Here is a 20,494-nt window from a genome sequence, read left to right on the forward strand (position 1 = left end):
ATTTTTACCCTCTTTTGCACAAATACAATATGTTAAATTAATTTTTAGAAATTTTTTTAAGGTTTGAGTTCTCTATTTTACATTTAAGATATATTTTTGAAATATATATAAAATATTTAGATATTGAATAGAATATTTTTTAATTAATAAAAACCATAAATGATTTAATATAATAACTTCTTATTTTTTATTTTTAATTTTAGAAATTTTTTTTTGGCCAACGCCGGAGTCAACACCGGTTTTCACCGGAATTAATCAATCAGTGTACCAGATTGTATGTCTATGGTGTTGAACACATAACGTCATATAGTTCATGCATGTGGCCATGTAATACATATACTTTGTGTAGTTGAGTATACAATAATATAGTTGGTATGTGTGACCATGTATTCACCTATACTTCATGTAGCTAGCCATCTTTTTTCCTTTTTTTTATGTTCTGTGGTTTTTATTCAATTATGCTTATGTATTTTAACTGCAAATATTCTACTAAACTTGTTCCTCTATGTAGGATTATGAGTTCTTCGCAAAGGTCTTGGTACATTCAGCTTTATATTTTTTCCCGAACAGGTATGTTTGAGTCGACTACAATCATTATTTTTTTTTCACTAATGTTAATAATACCAGTAAGTTTTTATAAGCATAAATGATTCTGTTTTTTTTTTGTAAATCTCATTAAAATTAAATGTAACAACGAAAACTTAGAAATGTCTAGCATGGAAAAAAGCTTAAACTTAGACTATTCGGAAGAATATTCTAAATTTAAACTAAAAAAACCATCCTAGTTTATTTGATGCTAAACAGAAAACCAACTAATCAATTAAAACACTTCACGATCCGCTTAAAAAATTAAGGCCTCGCGTATTCCTTTCCTTGAATCTTGTCTTCCTCTCCTTGAATCTTTTCCTCCTCTCCTTGAATCTTTTCCTCCTCTCCTTGAATCTTTTCCTTTGCTTCTTCTATTGCCTGATTGATTGATGGTAGACACTGCTTCTTTGATGTTGAAGATTGTGTTGTGGCATCATCATTCGAATCCTCTTTACGTTTCGATGAGGGTGTGGTCACAGATGTCCCAATAACATTGCTATTCGTCTGATCCTGAAAATTGAGATGTTTAAATCAACGAACATGTTTCATTTTTTTGAAAAAAACTTAAAGAAAACGTTTTCTACCTGAACTTCATTAGAGATCATATCCATAGGATCATTCTGTTTTTCCGATTCTTCAATATTATCAAAAATCTACTCTTGTCACCCATCTCAACATAGGACACCTTATAAGTCTCTTTACCATTAACAATGTTAGCGGTTTCAACAGAAGCTAGGAATAAGAATGACTTTCCAACCAAAGCTTGCAAAGCAGGTGGCACAATAGTAGGATCCTGAATCTGGGAATATATTAATAGTACAATTTGTTTGAATTATTATTATCATGAGAAAATGGTCAATTGATAGCTAAATAACAATCAGTTACCTTATCATATTGACCCCCAAGTACATCTGTAGTAGTTTGATTGACTATCTTGATAGCATTGTTGTCAAAAAGAATAAACTTTGACTCACCAGAGCTATCCATGACATCAAGCACGAGTTTATACCTAGCATAGGCCAAATCAATAACCAAAGGGTCAATAAACATTTCCTTGATCTATATGTTAACAAAGCTATAAATATAAAGTATAGAAATCAAGTACCTGCATACAACCTTCGAAACATCTTGGTTGCAACTCTTGCACTCAAAGAGACTTTTTTTTGTTTTTAGTAATGATTTCATTCTCTTTTTTTGGTACCCTCAAACATGTTCCCTTACACTTAACACACGTAAAGTAATACCACCCAAACTCCATATCGATGTGGTAGATACTACAATAGATTTTGAATTTCCCCTCCTATAACACAGAATAGCAAATCAGAAATGAAAAAAATCAGCACTACATCTAGTTAATAAGCTATCGTAATTACCATCTGAGCTTCAAGAAGATCTGGTATAGAACTTCGTGGGAACTGGTTGATGTAATCATCAACCTCATGTTTAGGCTTTAGACAATCACAATTCCTTTCACCGAAAGTAATCTTCAAATCATCTTGTGGAAGCCTGTTTAGTAGTAAGAAAACAATTGTATAAACATTGATTTCTATATTATTAATAGTATAGATTGATGCAATAGTATAAATTACGAAATGTGGAATAGTACTTGATGACAAAATCTTGAACAGTAGGGTAGTCTTCAGCATTGATTAGCAGCAACGACATATCAAAGGCATTTGAAATGGTTCTTTCTCCTACAAATATTAGATAGACATCATTAAGAACCCTACACATAATTCCGTAAAAACAAAGTACAAATACTCTATAAATACATACCATTGTATGTGTTAATCTTTGCACAGCGGATCAAACAGGTGACTATTGCCTCATTTGCCTCATGACATGTTGTCCACATTTTGTCTGCAAACTTCCCCCAAAGGGTGCATGACAAACGTTGGTCACTGTAATACCACAAAATTTAATACACACGTTAGTCACTGAGATGATTAGTTAATAAACAAAATATCTATTATAGTCTTGTTACCTTGTATCTCGAAGGATGACCTCTAACCTCTTTTTGGGGTTTGTCATTAAGCTCTGAGGTTTTTATTTCTCCAGACGAAACAACCTGTCCAACAACATCTAAAGTAGGGGAATTTATATTATTCAGGTAATAACATAGGATAGTAATTCAAACCATTAATAGATAACTAAACCATATATTAGCGTACCAATTAGAATGTTTTCATTCAAACCATCATCAGCGAGTATGTTATCGAAAGAAGCTAGATCCAAATAAAAATCATTTGAAACAAAATCACATCGGCTTATGATGGTGGAATTCATGATGGTCATTCTGTATTGATGCTTTGTTGCCCGGAACTTCCCTGTTGATCTTGACAGCTGAAAGTTCTCGATAATTCGCCAATCACCAAAAACAATAAGTCTTTGGCGTTTGTTGAATTGCTGCTTCTTAATAGTAGCATGAATGAGGTCTCCCTATAATAACATAATTGAAAAAACATTAAAACATTAGTTAACTTTCTGGTTTGAAGTATATATGTTTATAAGTTATAAGGAGAAATCAAGAAACTTACTTTAAAATCAGCCAGAATCATTTCTATAGTTTCTCCCGCGTATGTTGTGTATTGTTTCCATGTGTGGACAATCCTGACTTTGATTTTCTACGTTTTCTTGTAGGCTTTGAGATCCAAAACATGTGTGAATCCATTCACCGCAGCCATGACTTAATCGAAGGTAAATTTCTATTCTTTTTTCGTAGGTTTGATGAGTTTTAAGATTTGCAATGTATTCTATGGTTTATATAGATATTTGAAGTTGGGTTTGGTTTAAATGTAGAATATTCGATGCAATGAATATAAGATATTCTCTTCTTGATTTGATTTTGGGTTTAATACGATATTTCTGCTTTTAGTTTTGATTGTTGATAAATGCTATTAAATAAGTCATTATAAAAGATAATGAAATCGAAATGGTTGTTGTGATTGTTTGATAAGAGAATATTTGTGATTAACGATTAATATTTGCAGTTAATGTTTTGATATGATCTTGATGATTGAATGTTTATACGTATGTTATTTTGAATGATGATTTGAAGATTATGGAAATGATAGAATCTGATTATGTTAGTTTTGGAAATACTTAAGTTTCGGGTTTTGATTATTCTTGATTTGGGACTTTAATTTAAAAATTAAAACTGGTTAGTTGCTATAAACGAGATTTTCGAGTAATCAGTTTTTTTTTGGGGTTTTAATGGGATCAAACCGTTGATACGGTTGTTTCCTAATTATCTGTTGTAATTAGCATATTTATCTCATGTTTAGTTAATTTGCTCGCAAGTATATGAGAAAGAATGCGTTTGGATACAGTTGTACCTTAAACATGATCCGAATGAGATTATAACAAAGACTTAGGATCCGCGTCTGTTTTCATTTTTAATTTACCTTGTTGCCCTTATTTTTTTTTCTTTCTTCTTCCTTGTTTTCTTTGGTAGGGGTATTATATGGCATTTTTTGCCAAAAGTTTGTTTTTTTCTTTTTTTTGTACTCCCCAATTAATAGTATAGATTTTAAAAAGTCTCCTGAAATCCACTGTTATTGAATTAATGATTTAAAAATCTATCTCAAAATCCACTGTTATTCAAAATAGTCTGTAGAATTGGATTTTAATAATTTTTAGGATTTGAGAGGATTTCTTTAGTTAAAAATACAGAAATCCAAATCACATGGTTTTAGATGGGATTTGAAAGAATTTTACAACAAATCATATCAACTTCCCTAAAAAAAAAAAAAATTAAAATCTCATGAAATCTAAAATCACTTGGAATATTAGTTTGAATACACCCCCTAAGTGATTTTGAGTGGTTTTTTTTTTCTTTTCTAAAAGAGTAGGATTGAGTAGGCCTATTTTTGGGCTTCCTTCGGCCATGAAACTGTTAATCCACGTGTCCTCTTTTGCACCATTTGGTCCAGTGCGCCGTGTCACACTGGATTACTCGGCTTTGCCGGTGCCCGGTGTTATAATTTAGTCGCCCCTCGTGATATCGACGGTCGATTTTTAATCTAACGATCGATCCAACGATCAATATTCGAAGTTGAATTTCCCAGCGAACCTCTGTCGTCTTGAATTAGACAGATGGATATATATATAAAAAAAAAATATGAAATGTGCGTTCTTTGATTTCCCCAATTTCTAGGGTTTCGAAATTATGACTACCACTACTACAACATTCGAATTTTCTCAACCAAGAATCAACTACCACTACGCTAGGTTCAAATTCGCTACTTGTGTTAGTCATAATACTCTATTGTACTCGAAAGCTTCGAGCTTTTTCAACCATCGTTGTAGGGTTTATCCCCAGAACCCGAATCGCTTCGTCTCCAACTCAATCCCGCTTCCTCTGGAGAAGAAGAAGAAAGCTGTTACGGTGTTGAGAAATCAAGAAAGGTTTAATCTTTTTGATGGGTTTTCAAGGAAGACGAGCAGAAGAGTTGTTGTGGATTGTCAAGAAGATGATGATCAGATAGAGGGTTCGAGTGAGAGTAGTGAGGATGAAGAAAGAAGCCAGAGTACTCCGGGGAAGTCGGGTTCATCGTCGAAGCAAGGGGAAGATAAGGTGTGGTGGTCATCATCAAAGGGGAAGAAGAAGAAGTGGCAGTGGCAGCCTATAATCCAAGCTCAGGGGATTGGAGTTTTGTTGTTGCAATTGGGTGTTGTTATGTTTGTGATGCGATTGCTTTGGCCTGGGATACCTTTACCTGGCTCGGAGCCTCGAGTTCAGACGACTTTCGTGAGTGTGCCTTATAGTGAGTTCTTAAGTAAAGTTAACAGTAACCAGGTTCAGAAAGTGGAGGTTGATGGGGTTCAAGTTTTGTTTAAGTTAAGAGATGATGGAAAGTGGAAAGAGAGTGGAAGTAATAGGTTGTCAGAGTCGTCTGAATCGCTGCTTAGAACTGTGTCTCCCACGAAGAGAGTTGTGTATTCCACCACAAGACCTGGTGACATCAAAACACCATATGAGAAGATGCTTGGTAATAATGTGGAATTTGGATCTCCTGAGAAACGCTCTGGGGGCTTCTTCAACTCTGGATTGGTAAGGCAACTGGTGCTACACCGCATTTTTCACTATTTGTGCTACTCCTTAAATAGGATGGCCTTTTCTAAAGAATGGACTTCATTTTCACTTTTGGCAAGCATTTATTCGAAAAGTTTCTCTCTTTTTATCTGTTGTTGCAGATAGCTCTTTTCTACATAGCGGTGCTTGCAGGGCTTATTCGATTCCCTCTAAGCTTCTCCACGGTTTGCATCTCCAGTATATTTCAGTATGGTTGTTTAAATTATTTCAAGTTCCTAAAAAGACTATGGCTGTACACAGAATACAACTGGCCAGCTTAGGACCCGGAAGTCTAGTGGTCCGGATGGGGGAAAAGTCTCTGGTGGAGGTGAAACAATCACTTTTGCAGATGTTGCAGGTGTTGATGAAGCAAAGGAAGAGCTAGAAGAAATTGTGGTAGGTTTTTCAGTCCTTAAAGACTCTGCACGTACTTATTGTTAGAGCATTGTTCTCAGTCTAGTATTTGTCTTTTTACACATGGATTAATTGATGCAGGAATTTCTTAGAAATCCTGACAAGTATGTCCGTCTAGGTGCACGTCCTCCGCGTGGTGTCCTATTGGTGAGTTATATCATTTGATTTCGCTTTAAACGTTTGGTTACAATGGCTCTCCTCTAGACTTTGATGCCTTTGATTCTTTTCTTTTTAGGTTGGTCTTCCCGGAACAGGGAAAACCCTTCTTGCGAAGGCTGTCGCTGGGGAAGCTGAAGTCCCCTTCATTAGTTGCTCTGCAAGTGAGTTTGTAGAGCTGTATGTCGGCATGGGCGCCTCACGTGTAAGGGATCTTTTTGCACGGGCCAAGAAGGAAGCTCCATCAATTATATTTATTGATGAGGTTAGTATCCGTAGTCAGATTACTTCCAGTACGTTATATACCTCTGGGCATCTTAAACAACATTTTCTATTTCCTTTTCTCCAGATAGATGCTGTGGCAAAAAGCCGTGATGGTAAATTCCGAGTCGGCAACAACGACGAACGGGAGCAAACTTTGAATCAGTTGCTTACGGTAAGTCTTCTCTCATGCACATTTCCTGCATAAGTAGCACGCTTAATTTTTCTTTGAATCATTCATACGTTGGGAACTTTTCTGCAGGAGATGGATGGTTTTGATAGCAACTCTGCGGTTATCGTTCTTGGAGCTACAAATCGTGCCGATGTCTTAGACCCGGCCCTGCGTCGTCCTGGGAGATTTGATCGTGTTGTTACGGTTGGTAGAATGGATTAACTCTTTATATTTGTAAATAGTTAGGCATTTTGATAAGGTTCTCTCAAAGGCACTGATGCATTTTTCAGGTGGAAACGCCAGACAAAATTGGAAGAGAATCCATTTTGAGAGTCCATGTGTCAAAGAAAGAGCTTCCTTTGGGACATGATGTCAACCTTGGTAATATTGCCTCAATGACCACTGGTTTTACGGGGTACAATTTTCTATATTATCGCTGATTTGAATTTACTTCAGTTATACGTTTTTGGGTGTATAGTATATATCATAAACACTTTTTTCCTATTTTTGCAGGGCAGACCTTGCAAACTTGGTAAATGAGGCTGCCTTGCTAGCTGGAAGACAGAACAAGGGGACTGTTGAGAAAATTGACTTCATTCAAGCTGTGGAGCGATCAATAGCGGTACCTCTATAACTTTTCTGTTCTATTGATTATTTAAGGCAATTGTCAAAATATGATTTTTACAAAGCATCTGTTTCAGGGCATAGAGAAAAAATCTGCAAGACTAAAAGGCAATGAGAAGGCAGTGGTTGCAAGGCATGAAGCTGGGCATGCAGTGGTTGGTACTGCTGTTGCAAATCTTCTTACTGGACAGCCACGCGTGGAGGTAAAATGCAAAAAAAAAAAAAAAAATTATATATGTATGCTCATTGTCTCTGCTGTTTAATGTGTGTAGATGATTCAAGTCTAACTCATCTTCATTGTCTTGTCAGAAATTAAGCATATTGCCAAGAACAGGAGGGGCATTGGGATTTACATATATTCCTCCTACCAGTGAAGACAGATATTTGCTCTTCATTGATGAGCTGCTTGGACGTCTGGTTACCCTTCTTGGAGGTCGTGCAGCCGAAGAAGTTGTATACTCAGGGCGTATATCAACAGGTGCCTTTGATGATATAAGGCGGGCGACTGATATGGCATACAAGGCCGTAGCTGAATATGGTCTTAACCAAAAAATCGGACCTGTGTCTGTGGCTACACTTTCTGGTGGTGGGATTGACGACTCTGGAGGCTCACCATGGGGAAGAGATCAGGTTACAGTCCTTTTACATTGCACTTTCCTAGGTTTCTATAATATCCCTTGAAAGAATGCAAGAGCTAACCTTCCATGTTACAACACAGGGGAAACTAGTTGATCTTGTTCAAAAAGAAGTGACAATTTTGTTACAATCTGCTCTCGATGTTGCACTGTCTGTTGTACGCGCTAATCCAGAGGTATTGGAAGGGCTTGGTGCTCAACTTGAAGGTATAGTAGTATAAGGTTATTTACTTTCATCGAAACAGATTTTGAAAACGTTTAGGACACTATAAGATATCATCGCTAAAAGTTTTGTTCTTCCATGGCTTTGCTTGAGTTTGATGTGATAATTGGCTCATTTCGATGAAATGTCATGTTTTGGTGCAGAGAAAGAGAAAGTAGAGGGTGAAGAACTGCAGAAGTGGTTAAGTATGGTGGTTGCACCAGAAGAACTCGCAGTCTTTGTCAAAGGAAAGCAAGAGCTTCTACTCCCGGCACAAGCTAGCTCCAGTTAATAGCTACTATGTTCTATCATCAATTATAACCATAAAGACAGTTTCTAACACGGTTTATCAGCTCTTTCCTGGCTGCCTTCTGGTATCTCCAGGTCAGGTCTAGTTATCACCATTGCCTAAGCATAGCATTCATGGTTCCAGCATGCGTATAACACTTGAATCAAAATTGGAAGAACCATATTGGAGTATGACTTTGGTGATATAACTCGTAGATTTTGTTGGATGTTTGTTATTCTTGCTAGATACAGTCTCTTAAAGAGAACTTGGCAAAAGTATATAATTGATTCGGATGTATAAAAAGCCTTTACATATTATATCTGCTTTGAAAATAGTGTGAATCACACTCTTGAATTCCTACAAGGTCCTCTTTGTATATGAATCATCCCTTTGCTCTGTTCTTGAAAGGACTGATGTATGTGTAAAGCAACTCTTAAAGGACCCTCACTAAAGGTTGCATTACCATTACTCATTTTCGTCCACAAAAATTTGCATTAGCATTTTACTCATACTAGTCTATTAATCTCAGATTTCTCGAAGAAGTGAGTGAATCTTGATTAATTGTTCAGAAAAACAATAACTAGATCATGTGATGTCAAAGAAGATGAAGAAAGAGTAGCTTATATATATAATTGAAATCCGAAGAATTATAGAGAATAAAAACAGAGGCATAAACAATGCAAATTACTATACATGTTTCTTTTATTTTTTGAAGAGGCCACCTAAGCCACCAAATCCACCTTCGTTCTTCTTCGGGGCAACAGGCGTTGGAGCTGAGTTCTTACCACCGCGAACGCTTCCTCTGCCACTGGTAGTGCCACTGCTTTTGGTAGCTCCTCTGCCACTGGTAGTGCCACTGCTTCTGGTAGCTTGCTTCTCCTCCACCTTCTTGAGAATTGGATCAGTCTCGTAGAACTGATCTTGCTTTGTCATAAACCCAAGAACAAAGTCGAGGGGATTCTTCTCCTCCTTTGCGGGGCCTGAAGCTCCCTTTGCGCCTGTGGCGTAAACCCTGACGGTGGCCGGAGCAAATGACAGAAGTGAAGAAACCATTGTTGCTTATCTCCTCTCTTCTTCTTCTNTTTCCCTGTTTTTTTTTTTTTTTTATCGGAACTGTGTGTGTTTGTCTGTCTGTCTTCGTGTGGCATTTGTTACAAAAGGATTATAATGAGGTTAGGTGAATCTGAGCCGTTGGATTTTTCTTGGCACAAGCTCTCCACAAGTGTCTTATCCTATTTCTCTTTCCCCTTCACACATTTTTCTTAAATTACTTGGATACATTTTTATTTTGGTTTTAATATTATTTAGATATATATGGGCACAAATATATGTAGTAAACAGGTTATTGTGATTATATTATTTGTAAGAGGTTCTTTAGCTTAAAATGGAAGATTGCACATAGTCAAATTCTCCCATTTGTCTGATTTATTTCTTCAAATGTAACGTATGAATGAGGAAGAGACACGTCTTGGTTTTTTGAGTGTGCGATGTTGTCACAATACATGGCTAAAATTGGGCCGAGGCCCATTTATTGGAAAAGGTTGTTCAACGCTAGAGCGGTAGACTCTTGTGTGTGAGTCTCTGTTTGCACCACAACACTGCTGAACGAAGCTCAAAGACAGTAACAATTACATTAAACGATGCAAATATGCTCACTTATTATTTCACCAAAAGCAATGCTCAGTGATTATTATTAGTAGTGTTGGATCTACACATGTTCTTTCTTATTGGACGCATCCATGATCAGTAAGCCAATGGAATCTACGACCGTATTTACTACTGAGTGGAAAGTTAGGCAAAAGCCAAAAAAACAAAAAGAACCAAAGAGAAGCAATGCTCATCAGCTGCACTGGTTCACTCAAAAACACTACTTACAGTTTTCCTCTTGCTTCTATCGTGTACCTAAGTTCTGTCCCTGTCTCTCTTCACTGCAGACTGCTGCTAACAAACCACATCATTCATTCGTTCCTAAGCCATTTCCTGAGGAGACTCAGACGATTCTAATGGGAAGCATGTTTCTTCACCACCCGTTTGCCAGAGGAAGTTGGCGTAGTTGGCGGCGTAGAAGGAGTTGGTAGGGTCTGCAGATATAGCTTCTAGAAAGTTCTCCTCAGCCGCCCAGAGATCGTCCCGAACTTTCCACAGGAAGATAGCATATTTGCTGTACGCTTCCGCATCTACATCTTCTGACTCTATGGCTTTCTTGAAGCAGTTCTCCGCTCTAATACACATCCAAAAGCAAACATCATTTGTCAAGTTCCAAAGTTATATAGAATCATGACCAATCTACACACCTTTGACGTTCAATGAGCAAAGTGCAAGGATATACTTCACAATGTACAAGTAATAAACTCTTGAATGTTAGATGTAAGAATAGGTCAAGGATATATCACCTGTCGTAGTCTTGAGTAACGAGGGAAAGGAACTGAGCGTAGTTAGCTAGGAGCAGATGGTTGTTCGGCTCTTGAGCCAAACCTATCTTATATAAAAGCTCTGTTCTAGTGTAATTGGCATAATCATCCAATTCAATCCTTGCACTGACCGGTGAAACAAAGCTCAATCTCATGTCACGGTCAATAGGGGAATCCTGCATTCGATTTGCTACTTCAACCATAGAATTCCACAGACTCAGCTCCTCCTCTCTCATCCCTTCTCCTGAAACCGAGTCTCGATGTGTCGGTAAGTGGGAGCCCTTGTCAAAACTGATCGAACCTAACCATTTGGACTCATCAATCCCTTTACCATCTCTTCCACTTACACTAGACTCCTTAAATGAAGAAAAATCAATCCTTTGATGCGTCTGATCTGTACCTTTACTACCCAATGGCACGTCTTTTGTCTCTGAGTCTGGAGGACATGCTGCAATAGGTAGGTTTGATGCAACTGAATGCACAGTGTAGTTAGCCAATAGAACCATCACATAAACCATCAAAGTAGGTGTCTGAGAGAACACGCGTTGGAAAATCCAAAGCAAAGAAGCATGCATCTCCTTCTTAACCTGCCTAAGAACACCCACCCTAGTCTGCAACGCAAAGCTATGTAGCTCCTCAAACATGAAAACCATAGAAGAAAAAGCTCTATTGATAGAACAATAACTAGATGCACTAGCTTCTTTAAGCGCTTCTTCTTGTAGCTTCCTCTTTATTATCCTAAGCGACAGAGGCAAATCAACACTGTTTGCCTTACGCTCAATGCTTGAATGGTTAACCATCTCTGCCCATGGTGCCTCAAGAGAAGCTAAACCCGGAACAGACTCTTGTAATAGCTTCACAGAACCAAATCTACGAGTACCTACTGGTTCTGATTTGTGTTTGTTCTCTTCTTCGTCATCTTGACCTGCAATCCTGAATTGTGAAGCTAACTCCTGCATCTTTACAGAGAAGGCTTCGTCCGAGAAGAAACCAGAGCTCGCACTACAAACTCTCCTTAACGGACTATTATTTCTCTTGACCACATCTGTTGTTGTTGTTGTTACCTTAGAGAATTGCCAAAGCTCACAAGATTTAGATCGGTTAAGCTTCCCAGATTGTGTTCCAAGAAACGTGGAAGGTTTCAGTCTGCTCTGACAAGATAAAGAACCTCCAACAACGGAGGAGGCATCTCCGGCTCTTCCACGAGAAGAACGACGGCGTTTAGAGGAAGTTAGGGTTTGAGAAAACGACGGACATTGAGGAATCGCCGTGTGATGTCCTGACCAATGAAACGACGTCGTGGTAGCTACTTTCACCTCCATTGTTTTACGAAGAGACGCAAAAAAGATCTCAGAATCTGTATAAATCGAGAAAAAAAAAAAACTACAAAGATTAAAGACAAAATTGATTACGAGAAATTGAAAGATAGAGAGAATGTGGGAGAGAGATAGAGAACCTTCTTGGTGAGTTTTCAAATTCGTTCGGTTGAAAGAGATTTTCTCGGGAAAATTTTGGGTTGTGAGGTCAAAATCGAATTCAGTGGCTTATACGACGAGCTCTCTCCTGAAATTTGTTTAGAAACAAAGTAGAAGGAGAAGAAGAAGATAAAAAGCCCTTATACGTAAAAATTAGCTAAAAATATATATAATAATAGAGATTGGCCAAAAAAAAATATATATATATATAATAATAGAGTAAATTACCGGATATAGCCGGTGAAAAAGGCGTGTGCTATTTTAGAGAAGAGAGATGATGTTTTTTTTTTAATCCACGGGTAGAGACGGTTACAGGTGATGAATGATAAAACTGAGCAACGCGGTTTGTTCGGGAGAAAAAGAAAAAACCTACGGATGGTAATAAATCACGTGTTGGGTTTGATAAAGCTGGCTTGATAGTATTTGACACGTACGGGATTGGAGATGGGTTCACGGGACTCCAGGCCGAGGACATTGTAGAATAATAGTACTAGTAAATTAAAATTTGGTTAGAAGTTGAATTGAAATACATATCTTTTAGACTTTAGTGACTAGTAGTATATTAATAGATCTAAAAAGTACATATCAGATGCAAAAATGAAGTACATGGCACCACTTGGCTTTCTTGATTTGGAGTGCTATGAATTTTAAATTTGTCGTACACATTGTTCACGTCGATAATTTTTAGTATAAGCTTGATATAAGTCCAACAAAATGGATTATCATAACAAATACAGAGGCCATGCAAGAACTAATTGGGCTTTATATATTCTTAACCCAAGCCTTGTTCGGTAAGATGATTTTAATGGAGGCATTACATGTCTTTTTTTTTTTTTTTCCATCAAACACTCTATAGGTTTTACGAGCTTCAAAAGAAGTCAAATACACCAATAAACTTACATAGAAAGACAAAATAAACTACAAACATCGATCTTAAAACATGATAGTCTTAAAACATCGATCTTAAAACAGGAGGCATTACATGTCTTCTCTGCCAAGAAATTGCAAATATTGTAGTCTTAGTTTCCAAAATCATGATAGACCAAGAACGTAGCAGTTAAGACAATGATTCCCAGGGGCGGACGCAAGGCATTAAAGGGTGGGGCACGTACCCCACACTGTTTTTTTTTCTTTATACCATTTACTCAATTATCAACACGATCCATACACTTTATGACAGTAATGGCGTGAGAATAGAAGCGCAACAAGGCATCACTGATCACTGTGTGAAGTATTTTGAGAATCTCCTGGGAGCTGAGGTAGGCCCCTGTTTACTTGAGCAGGAGGACATGAACCTCCTATTGTCGTATCGCTGCTCTCCTGATCAAATCAGAGACCTTGAGCGCCTCTTCACCAAGGACGAAATCAAGGAAGCATTATTTTCTCTACCGAGAAACAAGACGTGCGGTCCAGATGGCTACTCTGCTGAGTTCTTTCGAGCAACATAGAGTGTCATTGGTGCTGAAGTCACTGAAGCCATAGAAGAATTCTTTAGCTCGGGTAAGCTTTTAAAACAGTGGAATGCTACCACGCTAGTCCTTATCCCTAAGACCATGTATGCTACATCCACTGCTGATTTCAGACCAATCTCGTGCTTAAACACTCTTTACAAGGTCATTGCGAAGCTCCTCACAGGCAGACTGCAAAAGCTTCTTTCCATTGTCATATCACCGGCGCAGTCTGCTTTACTTCCAGGTAGGTCGCTCGCTGAAAATGTCCTCTTAGCTACCGAGATGGTCCACGGTTACAACTGGAGAAACATATCACCCAGGGGCATGCTCAAGGTCGATCTTCGCAAAGATTTTGACACGGTACAATGGAACTTTGTCATAGCTGCCATGCGTGCTCTTGCCATCCCTGAGAAATTCATCAACTGGATCCATCAATGCATTTCCACAGCATCATTCTCAAGCGCAGTTAATGGTTGCAGTGGAGGTTTTTTCAAGAGTTCTCAGGGTTTAAGGCAGGGAGATCCCCTCTCGCCGTACCTGTTCGTCCTTAATATGGAGGTTTTCTCCAAATTGCTACACTCTCGCTTTGCAAGTGGCTATGTTCACTACCACCCTAAAGCCTCTGAATTGGACATCTCTCATTTGATGTTTGCAGATGATGTTATGATTTTCTTCGATGGTGGTAGCTCCTCCTTGCACGGAATATGTGAAACTCTGGATGACTTTGCTTCATGGTCGGGTCTACAAGTGAATAAGGATAAAAGCCAACTCTTTCTTGCGGGTCAGGATCAAACTAAAGTATCAACTGCGGTCTCCTACGGCTTCCCACCTGGCACCCTACCTATAAGATATGGGCCTCCCTCTCATGTGCAGAAAGCTCCGTATTGCTGAATATGAGCCACTGATCGATAAGATTACTCGAAGATTTAGATCCTGGTCAACTAAATCCCTGTCTTTTGCGGGTTGCGTTCAGCTGATCTCTTCGGTTATATTTGGCACCATCAACTTCTGGATGACCTCATTTATCCTCCCAAAGGACTGTATCAAAAAGTTGGAAAGTCTTTGCCAGAAATTCTTATGGTCTGGAAATATCGAGGAAGGTAAAGTGGCAAAGGTGTCTTGGAAAACCTTATGCCTGCCTAAGGAAGAGGGTGGACTTGGTTTTAGAAGTCTCTTAGAGTGGAACAAGACCCTTCTTCTAAGACTCATCTGACGGTTGTTCGAGAGTAATGGTTCGGTCTGGGCTGCCTGGCACCATCATCATCATATCAAAACCAGATCCCTCTGGGAAATAAATGCTTCACCATCTGACACCTGTACTTGGAAGATGCTACTTGGCTTAAGGCCACTTGCGGAGCAGTTCATTAAGACTTAGGTGGGAAATGGCTTAAAGGCATCTTACTGGTTTGATAGCTGGACCTCTCTTGGTCCTTTATTCAAGAAGCTTGGTGACTTTGGCTATCGGCATCTGAGAATTCCGCGGGAAGCAAAAGTTGCAGACGGTTACAATAATGGTGAATGGATTGTTCCCTTATCTAGATCATCTGAAGCTCGTGATATTCATGATCACATCTCCTCTCTCCCGGCCCCGTCCCCTGAGTTGCCTAATGATGCCTTTGTTTGGTCGGTGAATGATGTGATTTGTCAAGGGTTTTCCTCTGCAAGGACTTGGGACGCTCTACGACCTAGGGACTCTCTGATGAATTGGGTCCCTTCTGTTTGGTTCAAGAGTGCAATACCCCGGTTTGCTTTCCAAATGTGGATTACCACTCTTGACAGGCTACCTACCCGTCAAAGACTTGCTGCTTGGGGTCACTTACGATCCTCAGAATGTTGTATTTGCACGATTGAGTCGGAATCTAGAGATCACCTTATGTTGGCTTGTGAGTTCTCCGCACAACTTTGGAGGTTGGTTTTCAGTAGACTGTGTCCCCGGTAACGGCTATTCAGCTCCTAGAACTAGCTCCTGTCTTGGACCAGACAATCCACCACTTCTGCCCCTGTGTTGCTCAGAAAAGTGGTAACTTAGGTAGTCATCTATAATATTTGGAGGCAGAGGAACAATCTTCTCCATAACTCTTGCAGGCTTCCCCCTCCAGTCATCTTCAGGATCATCGACCGGGAAGTCCGCAACATTATCACTGCAAGAAGGCTGCAGAAGCATTGGCAAAATCTCATGCTCCACTGGATCCGTTAACAACCCAAATCTTTTTGTAACTCTATAGTAGCTTTGTTTTATTTTTTTTGCCAGAGCTGCTATCTTGTAGGTCTTACCTTTTTGTAAAACTTTTTTCATTCTAATGATATTTACATATTTAGCCAAAAAAAAAAAAATTATAATCAGTTCAGTAGGTATTTTTAAAAGGTGGCCCACTCTAATTTTAAACAAAATATGTGCCTTAACCCCAAACGGGCAATCAGTTCTATTAAAGAAGGAAAAAAAATATCTGAACCCAAAAAATTAAGTAAAACACCCATATAAATGCATCCTACAAATTTTATTTTATTTGTGCAAAGGAAGCCTGCAACGATGGAAGAATTATATATAGCAATATAGCATCATTGACCTTTATATTAAGTAATTATTTTGTGATTAATTTATATTATGAAAAATTCTCTAGTTAGAATAATTGTTTTTTTGTTTAGTTTTATAAAACTTTTTTCTATGCTTAAAACTTATGCATTATGTTATTTTATATTCTAATTGATAATTTGTTCATATATCAATATTTTAATCCAAAATATAATTAATGGTTTCTAAAGAATAGTCTAATTTTGTCTAATTTGTATTGTTGATAAAAAAAATTGATAAATGACATGATGAAAATGTTATTTAGTATAAAAAACCTATTATAATTTTATAGGTTTTTAAACTTGATATACAACTTCTTTTCATGTTTGTATGATTTTTTTTTCGTTATATTGTGCCCCATACTAAAAAGGTTTTCAACTTCTTTTCATTGATTCCTCCTTTACTTTGAGTCACTGAGCTCGTATTGACGAGTTGTGTGTTAACACATGTACTTCACTTTTTGTCTAGATTATTATTCTTCCTAGAAAATGTAAAGCTGGAAACACAAACATTTTAATTTTAATCTTGTCTGGAAACAAAAGAGAGCATAAACAGAGGAAACAACACAAATTAAACCACACATTATGAAAATATGATATTTATAGAGAAAACCCTTTCACACTTCAACGTCTGGTTGTTCTCTTAAAGAACCTGATAAGAGAGCAATGTGGGAGAGAAAGAAGCACGTGTCAAGAGCTAAAGAGAAGATTATAGAATATAAATAGAAATAGAGTACGATGGTGAACATCATCCTGCGTGATCAACATTGTGAGTTTGTTAGATCAGAGCTGCGACTCTGTTCAAGGTGATAAGAGAGGAGAACTGTAACTCCAATCTTATCAGTTAGGGTTCATAGTTTGTATTGAGGAATTGAGAAGAGATAAGAGAGAAGATTTCTTCCTTCAATCTTAACAAATGGTGCGCTTGGGAACACGGATCGAATCAAACACTGAAGAAAGTTAGGGTTTTTACAATTTGGGGATTTTAATCACAATGTGTCTTGAGGGATTTCCAATCATCGATGGTGTTTCTGGTGAATTGTGACCATGGCTTTCATGGATAGAGGATTTCTTTATCCAGGAGGCTTTCATGGGAGATGAGAAGCTGAATCTTGCACAGAGTCTTCTCGAAGGTGACACTGAAGCTTGGTTTTACTGGCGACAATCACTTTGCACTTTCTCAAGCTGGCAGAAGTTGAAGGAGGCTTTATTGTTTCAGTTCGGTGAAGATGACGATCCAGAGAAGCTTCGATTGCAAGAAAGGAATGACCGACTCATCCAGCAATGGCGTGAGAACAAAATACGTAGGGATGTCACGACGATCCAACAAGAATCAATTCCTTCAGTGGCCATGAGTCAAGAAACGAACACCGATGAGAGATTCCATGTTCAACATCAAATATCACCGGAGCAAGACGATGAAATAGCGGAGAAGAAGAAAGAAGTGGATTTGTGTTTGGGGAAGATCACGTCGCAACCGTCGGACATAATGCAATCGCAAGAAGTATTAAACTGGAATTGTAACATGAACACAAGTGTGACATTGATTAGCCCTCGGTTAATCGATTCTGATTTTGAGAAATTGCAAAATGATGATCTAAGGGAAGTGGAAGCCAGTTCTGTGTTAGTCAAGCTAGACAATGTTGTCAAGAATAGGAACCAAGAGAAAAAAGCCATCCATAATACTGAGAGTAATCAACTGGAATCGATTCCACAAGTATCTCATCAGCTTGTAGAGCTTTCACATCTTCAGGTAACAATCCCGACGTTGGAACCTAGCCTTAGGATTCGAAATGTATATCCAAGTGTTCTTGAGGATTGGCCATCTGCTAGTATGAGGTTCAATAGTTCACAGTGTCTTGAATGTGTCAATGGCAAGCAATGTACACACCATGTGTTCGACAGATTGTGTGAGAGAAGGAATAAATTAAATCAACATAAGAAGTTGAATTTGTCTCGTAAATCATGGATGTTTAAGTATAAAAGGAAGCATGAACGGTTTGTTAGCTTTGGAGAAGCTACTGGAAGAAAGCACAGAAACAGAGTGCTTACCATACACCAAATGTTTACAGCTCCACTTATAAGGGAAATTCTTCATACGGAGGAAAATAAACTGGTATTGGAACAGTTGGGTGACACACTTTGTGAAGATGATAGGGTCGTGTTGCAATCTAATATTGAAGCTACTGTCTCTTAATCAGAAGCACTTCTACGACATTTGGCCACTTCTGCTATCAAAGTCACCAAAGTTGTACCTACATCGCATAAGATTCATGATCTTGACATGGAGAATAGGCCGGATTATATGCTTGAAAGGGTACTGGAGCGGATCATGAAAAGAGACATTCATATTATGCATCTTACTCCATTTGCAGGAAATAAATCTGGAGAAACTAAGAGTGAGAGGATGCAGGTTGTGTGTGTATTTAGCTTCCAGGTAAGGTGCATCTGCACTAAGTTTTGTATGCTCAAGTGTCACAAAAAACTTTATTTTTCAGTGTGGCATTGTTGGAAGAGCAAGGCTGAGGAGATCCAGTCAGTTTCAAGGCTTTTATGGTTGGGATTGACAACTACAGTGTTGAAGCATATATTACAGATATATCTCCGGTTGAAGAAGCCAAAATTGGTCAAAACTTGGCATTACAAGTACAAAACTAAGAGCCATGGGATAGACATGGAAGTGACTATGCAACAGACATTGCCTCTCAAGTGTGGCCACATTGGAGAATGCTGCATGACACTAATCATGGGTTTATTGCATAAATTGTATTACATGCTGTATGTGAGCAGATTTTACAAAAGACTTGAGAGAATAACGGGTTCAATAAGTTCTGCAAGTGCCTGCTCCATCAGATGGCCCATTTAAAGTAGTGACTTGTTTGCAGCCGGCTGCAGTTTGGCTGTCCTTCCCTCATGCTTCGGGAATCTCTATGAGGTTGCTTCCATTCTTGTTTCTTCACTTGTACCAAAATGCTACGACACAAGCTTGAGGACAAGCTTGTTTAAATGGGGGGAGTATTGATAAGAGAGAAATGTGGGAGAGAAAGAAGCACGTGTCATGAGCTAAAGAGAAGATTATAGAATATACATAGAAACAGAGTACGATGGTGAACATCATCCTGCGTGATCAACAATGTGAGTTTGTTAGATCAGAGCTGCGACTCTGTTCAAGGTGATAAGAGAGGAGAACTGTAACTCCAATCTTATCATTTAGGGTTCATAGTTTGTATTGGGGAATTGAGAAGAGATAAGAGAGAAGAGTTCTTCCTTCAATCTTAACAGAACCTTTCTCTTATTGAGATTAACTCTTTTCTGGCTTCACTAGTTGCCAAACAATTCGTAGGTGATTCTTCACAACACCGAAGTCCTACAGCAAAAACCAGTGTCAAGCACTCAACAATAGGGAAAATGACCCTCAGACCGCTCTGGAAAATCGATTTGTCTGCAATGTCCAATATTCTTTCTGGCAACGCCGACTTTGCGTAGCTGTGCAGGGTGAAGTTTTCACCAAATAAATCATTGGTTGGCTGTCTTCCAGTGAATATTTCCAAAATGAGAACCCCAAAGCTGTACATATCACCATGTATTGATGGTTGTCCTCCCAATCCATATTCTGCAAAATATTTCACATAAACAAAATTGGAGTACCAAAACAAAATACAATAACTTTCTTCATTTAGACATTACAAATGTGTGATAAACTTACCAGGTGCGGCATAGCCGATGGTACCTCTAACAGCGACTAAGCTTAGTTGGTTAAAGAACGACTCATGAATTTGAGGAGAAGACGTGTGCGACCAAAGTCGCTAACACGGGCAGTCAAATCATCATCTAGAAGGACGTTGCTTGGCTTTAGATCACAATGCGCTATTGGTTCATGGCAATGAACATGAAGATAGTCCAAGACAGAAGCCACATCTATCGCTATGTTAAGCCTTTCAAAAAGTGTCAATGTTCTTGAGGGTCTATAAATCTCTTTCATTTCCTCTGGATGCAGCCACATATCTAAACTTCCATTAGGCATGAACTGATTTCTTTGAAAATCAATACTCGAACAAGCCGTCACTAGCTTCATAAGATTACAATGCCTTATGTCCTTGAGCTCTCTGTCCATAAAAACAAGAATCTATATAATAATAACAATCCGAATAAATGTGACTAACAGTTGTGT

The 20,494-nt window shown here is 38.3% G+C and overlaps 5 protein-coding genes across 5 annotated transcripts; 2 read left to right on the top strand and 3 right to left on the bottom strand.

Moving 5' to 3' along the window:
• Window positions 850-3,146, bottom strand: LOC104715353. The gene is made up of 11 exons (XM_010432768.1): window positions 3,126-3,146; window positions 2,760-3,027; window positions 2,573-2,670; window positions 2,414-2,448; window positions 2,195-2,314; window positions 1,962-2,094; window positions 1,790-1,888; window positions 1,474-1,647; window positions 1,274-1,387; window positions 1,173-1,208; window positions 850-1,098 (listed from the first exon to the last, which is right to left on the bottom strand). Exons 1-11 carry the CDS (start codon window positions 3,144-3,146, stop codon window positions 850-852), a joined length of 1,347 nt encoding a protein of 448 aa, XP_010431070.1.
• LOC104711176 (ATP-dependent zinc metalloprotease FTSH 7, chloroplastic) lies at window positions 4,709-8,858 on the top strand. The gene is made up of 13 exons (XM_010427858.2): window positions 4,709-5,641; window positions 5,785-5,847; window positions 5,924-6,058; window positions 6,158-6,223; window positions 6,312-6,497; window positions 6,582-6,668; window positions 6,756-6,869; window positions 6,956-7,080; window positions 7,179-7,287; window positions 7,367-7,492; window positions 7,599-7,919; window positions 8,008-8,131; window positions 8,291-8,858. Exons 1-13 carry the CDS (start codon window positions 4,757-4,759, stop codon window positions 8,416-8,418), a joined length of 2,469 nt encoding a protein of 822 aa, XP_010426160.1. The 5' UTR covers window positions 4,709-4,756; the 3' UTR covers window positions 8,419-8,858.
• LOC104711177 lies at window positions 9,011-9,551 on the bottom strand. The gene has a single exon (XM_010427859.2). It carries the CDS (start codon window positions 9,466-9,468, stop codon window positions 9,118-9,120), a length of 351 nt encoding a protein of 116 aa, XP_010426161.1. The 5' UTR covers window positions 9,469-9,551; the 3' UTR covers window positions 9,011-9,117.
• Window positions 10,044-12,449, bottom strand: LOC104711178. The gene is made up of 3 exons (XM_010427860.2): window positions 12,283-12,449; window positions 10,809-12,183; window positions 10,044-10,636 (listed from the first exon to the last, which is right to left on the bottom strand). The coding sequence occupies exons 2-3, from the start codon at window positions 12,146-12,148 to the stop codon at window positions 10,384-10,386; spliced, it is 1,593 nt and encodes a 530-aa protein (XP_010426162.1). The 5' UTR covers window positions 12,149-12,183; window positions 12,283-12,449; the 3' UTR covers window positions 10,044-10,383.
• On the top strand, window positions 16,895-19,899 carry LOC109126315. The gene has a single exon (XM_019229796.1). The coding sequence runs from the start codon at window positions 17,414-17,416 to the stop codon at window positions 18,518-18,520; it is 1,107 nt and encodes a 368-aa protein (XP_019085341.1). The 5' UTR covers window positions 16,895-17,413; the 3' UTR covers window positions 18,521-19,899.

The sequence above is a fragment of the Camelina sativa genome, chromosome 9 (assembly GCF_000633955.1).
Source record: "Camelina sativa cultivar DH55 chromosome 9, Cs, whole genome shotgun sequence".
Lineage (NCBI taxonomy): Eukaryota > Viridiplantae > Streptophyta > Magnoliopsida > Brassicales > Brassicaceae > Camelina > Camelina sativa.

What these genes read in the sequence shown, in the direction of transcription:
- LOC104715353 (XM_010432768.1), bottom strand. Translation starts at nt 3,146, where the DNA reads ATGATTCTGGCTGATTTTAAA. An exon ending in CATGTCATGAGGCAAATGAG is followed by an intron (nt 2,315 to 2,413) that starts GCAATAGTCACC and finishes AATTATGTGTAG; the next exon opens with GGTTCTTAATGATGTCTATC. An exon ending in TGATCTCTAATGAAGTTCAG is followed by an intron (nt 1,099 to 1,172) that starts GTAGAAAACGTT and finishes CTCAATTTTCAG; the next exon opens with GATCAGACGAATAGCAATGT.
- LOC104711176 (XM_010427858.2), top strand. Translation starts at nt 4,757, where the DNA reads ATGACTACCACTACTACAACATTCGAATTTTCTCAACCAAGAATCAAC. An exon ending in CTCCGCGTGGTGTCCTATTG is followed by an intron (nt 6,224 to 6,311) that starts GTGAGTTATATC and finishes TTTTCTTTTTAG; the next exon opens with GTTGGTCTTCCCGGAACAGG. An exon ending in ATGACCACTGGTTTTACGGG is followed by an intron (nt 7,081 to 7,178) that starts GTACAATTTTCT and finishes CTATTTTTGCAG; the next exon opens with GGCAGACCTTGCAAACTTGG.
- LOC104711177 (XM_010427859.2), bottom strand. Translation starts at nt 9,468, where the DNA reads ATGGTTTCTTCACTTCTGTCATTTGCTCCGGCCACCGTCAGGGTTTAC.
- LOC104711178 (XM_010427860.2), bottom strand. Translation starts at nt 12,148, where the DNA reads ATGGAGGTGAAAGTAGCTACCACGACGTCGTTTCATTGGTCAGGACAT. An exon ending in GTTACTCAAGACTACGACAG is followed by an intron (nt 10,637 to 10,808) that starts GTGATATATCCT and finishes GATGTGTATTAG; the next exon opens with AGCGGAGAACTGCTTCAAGA.
- LOC109126315 (XM_019229796.1), top strand. Translation starts at nt 17,414, where the DNA reads ATGGGAGATGAGAAGCTGAATCTTGCACAGAGTCTTCTCGAAGGTGAC.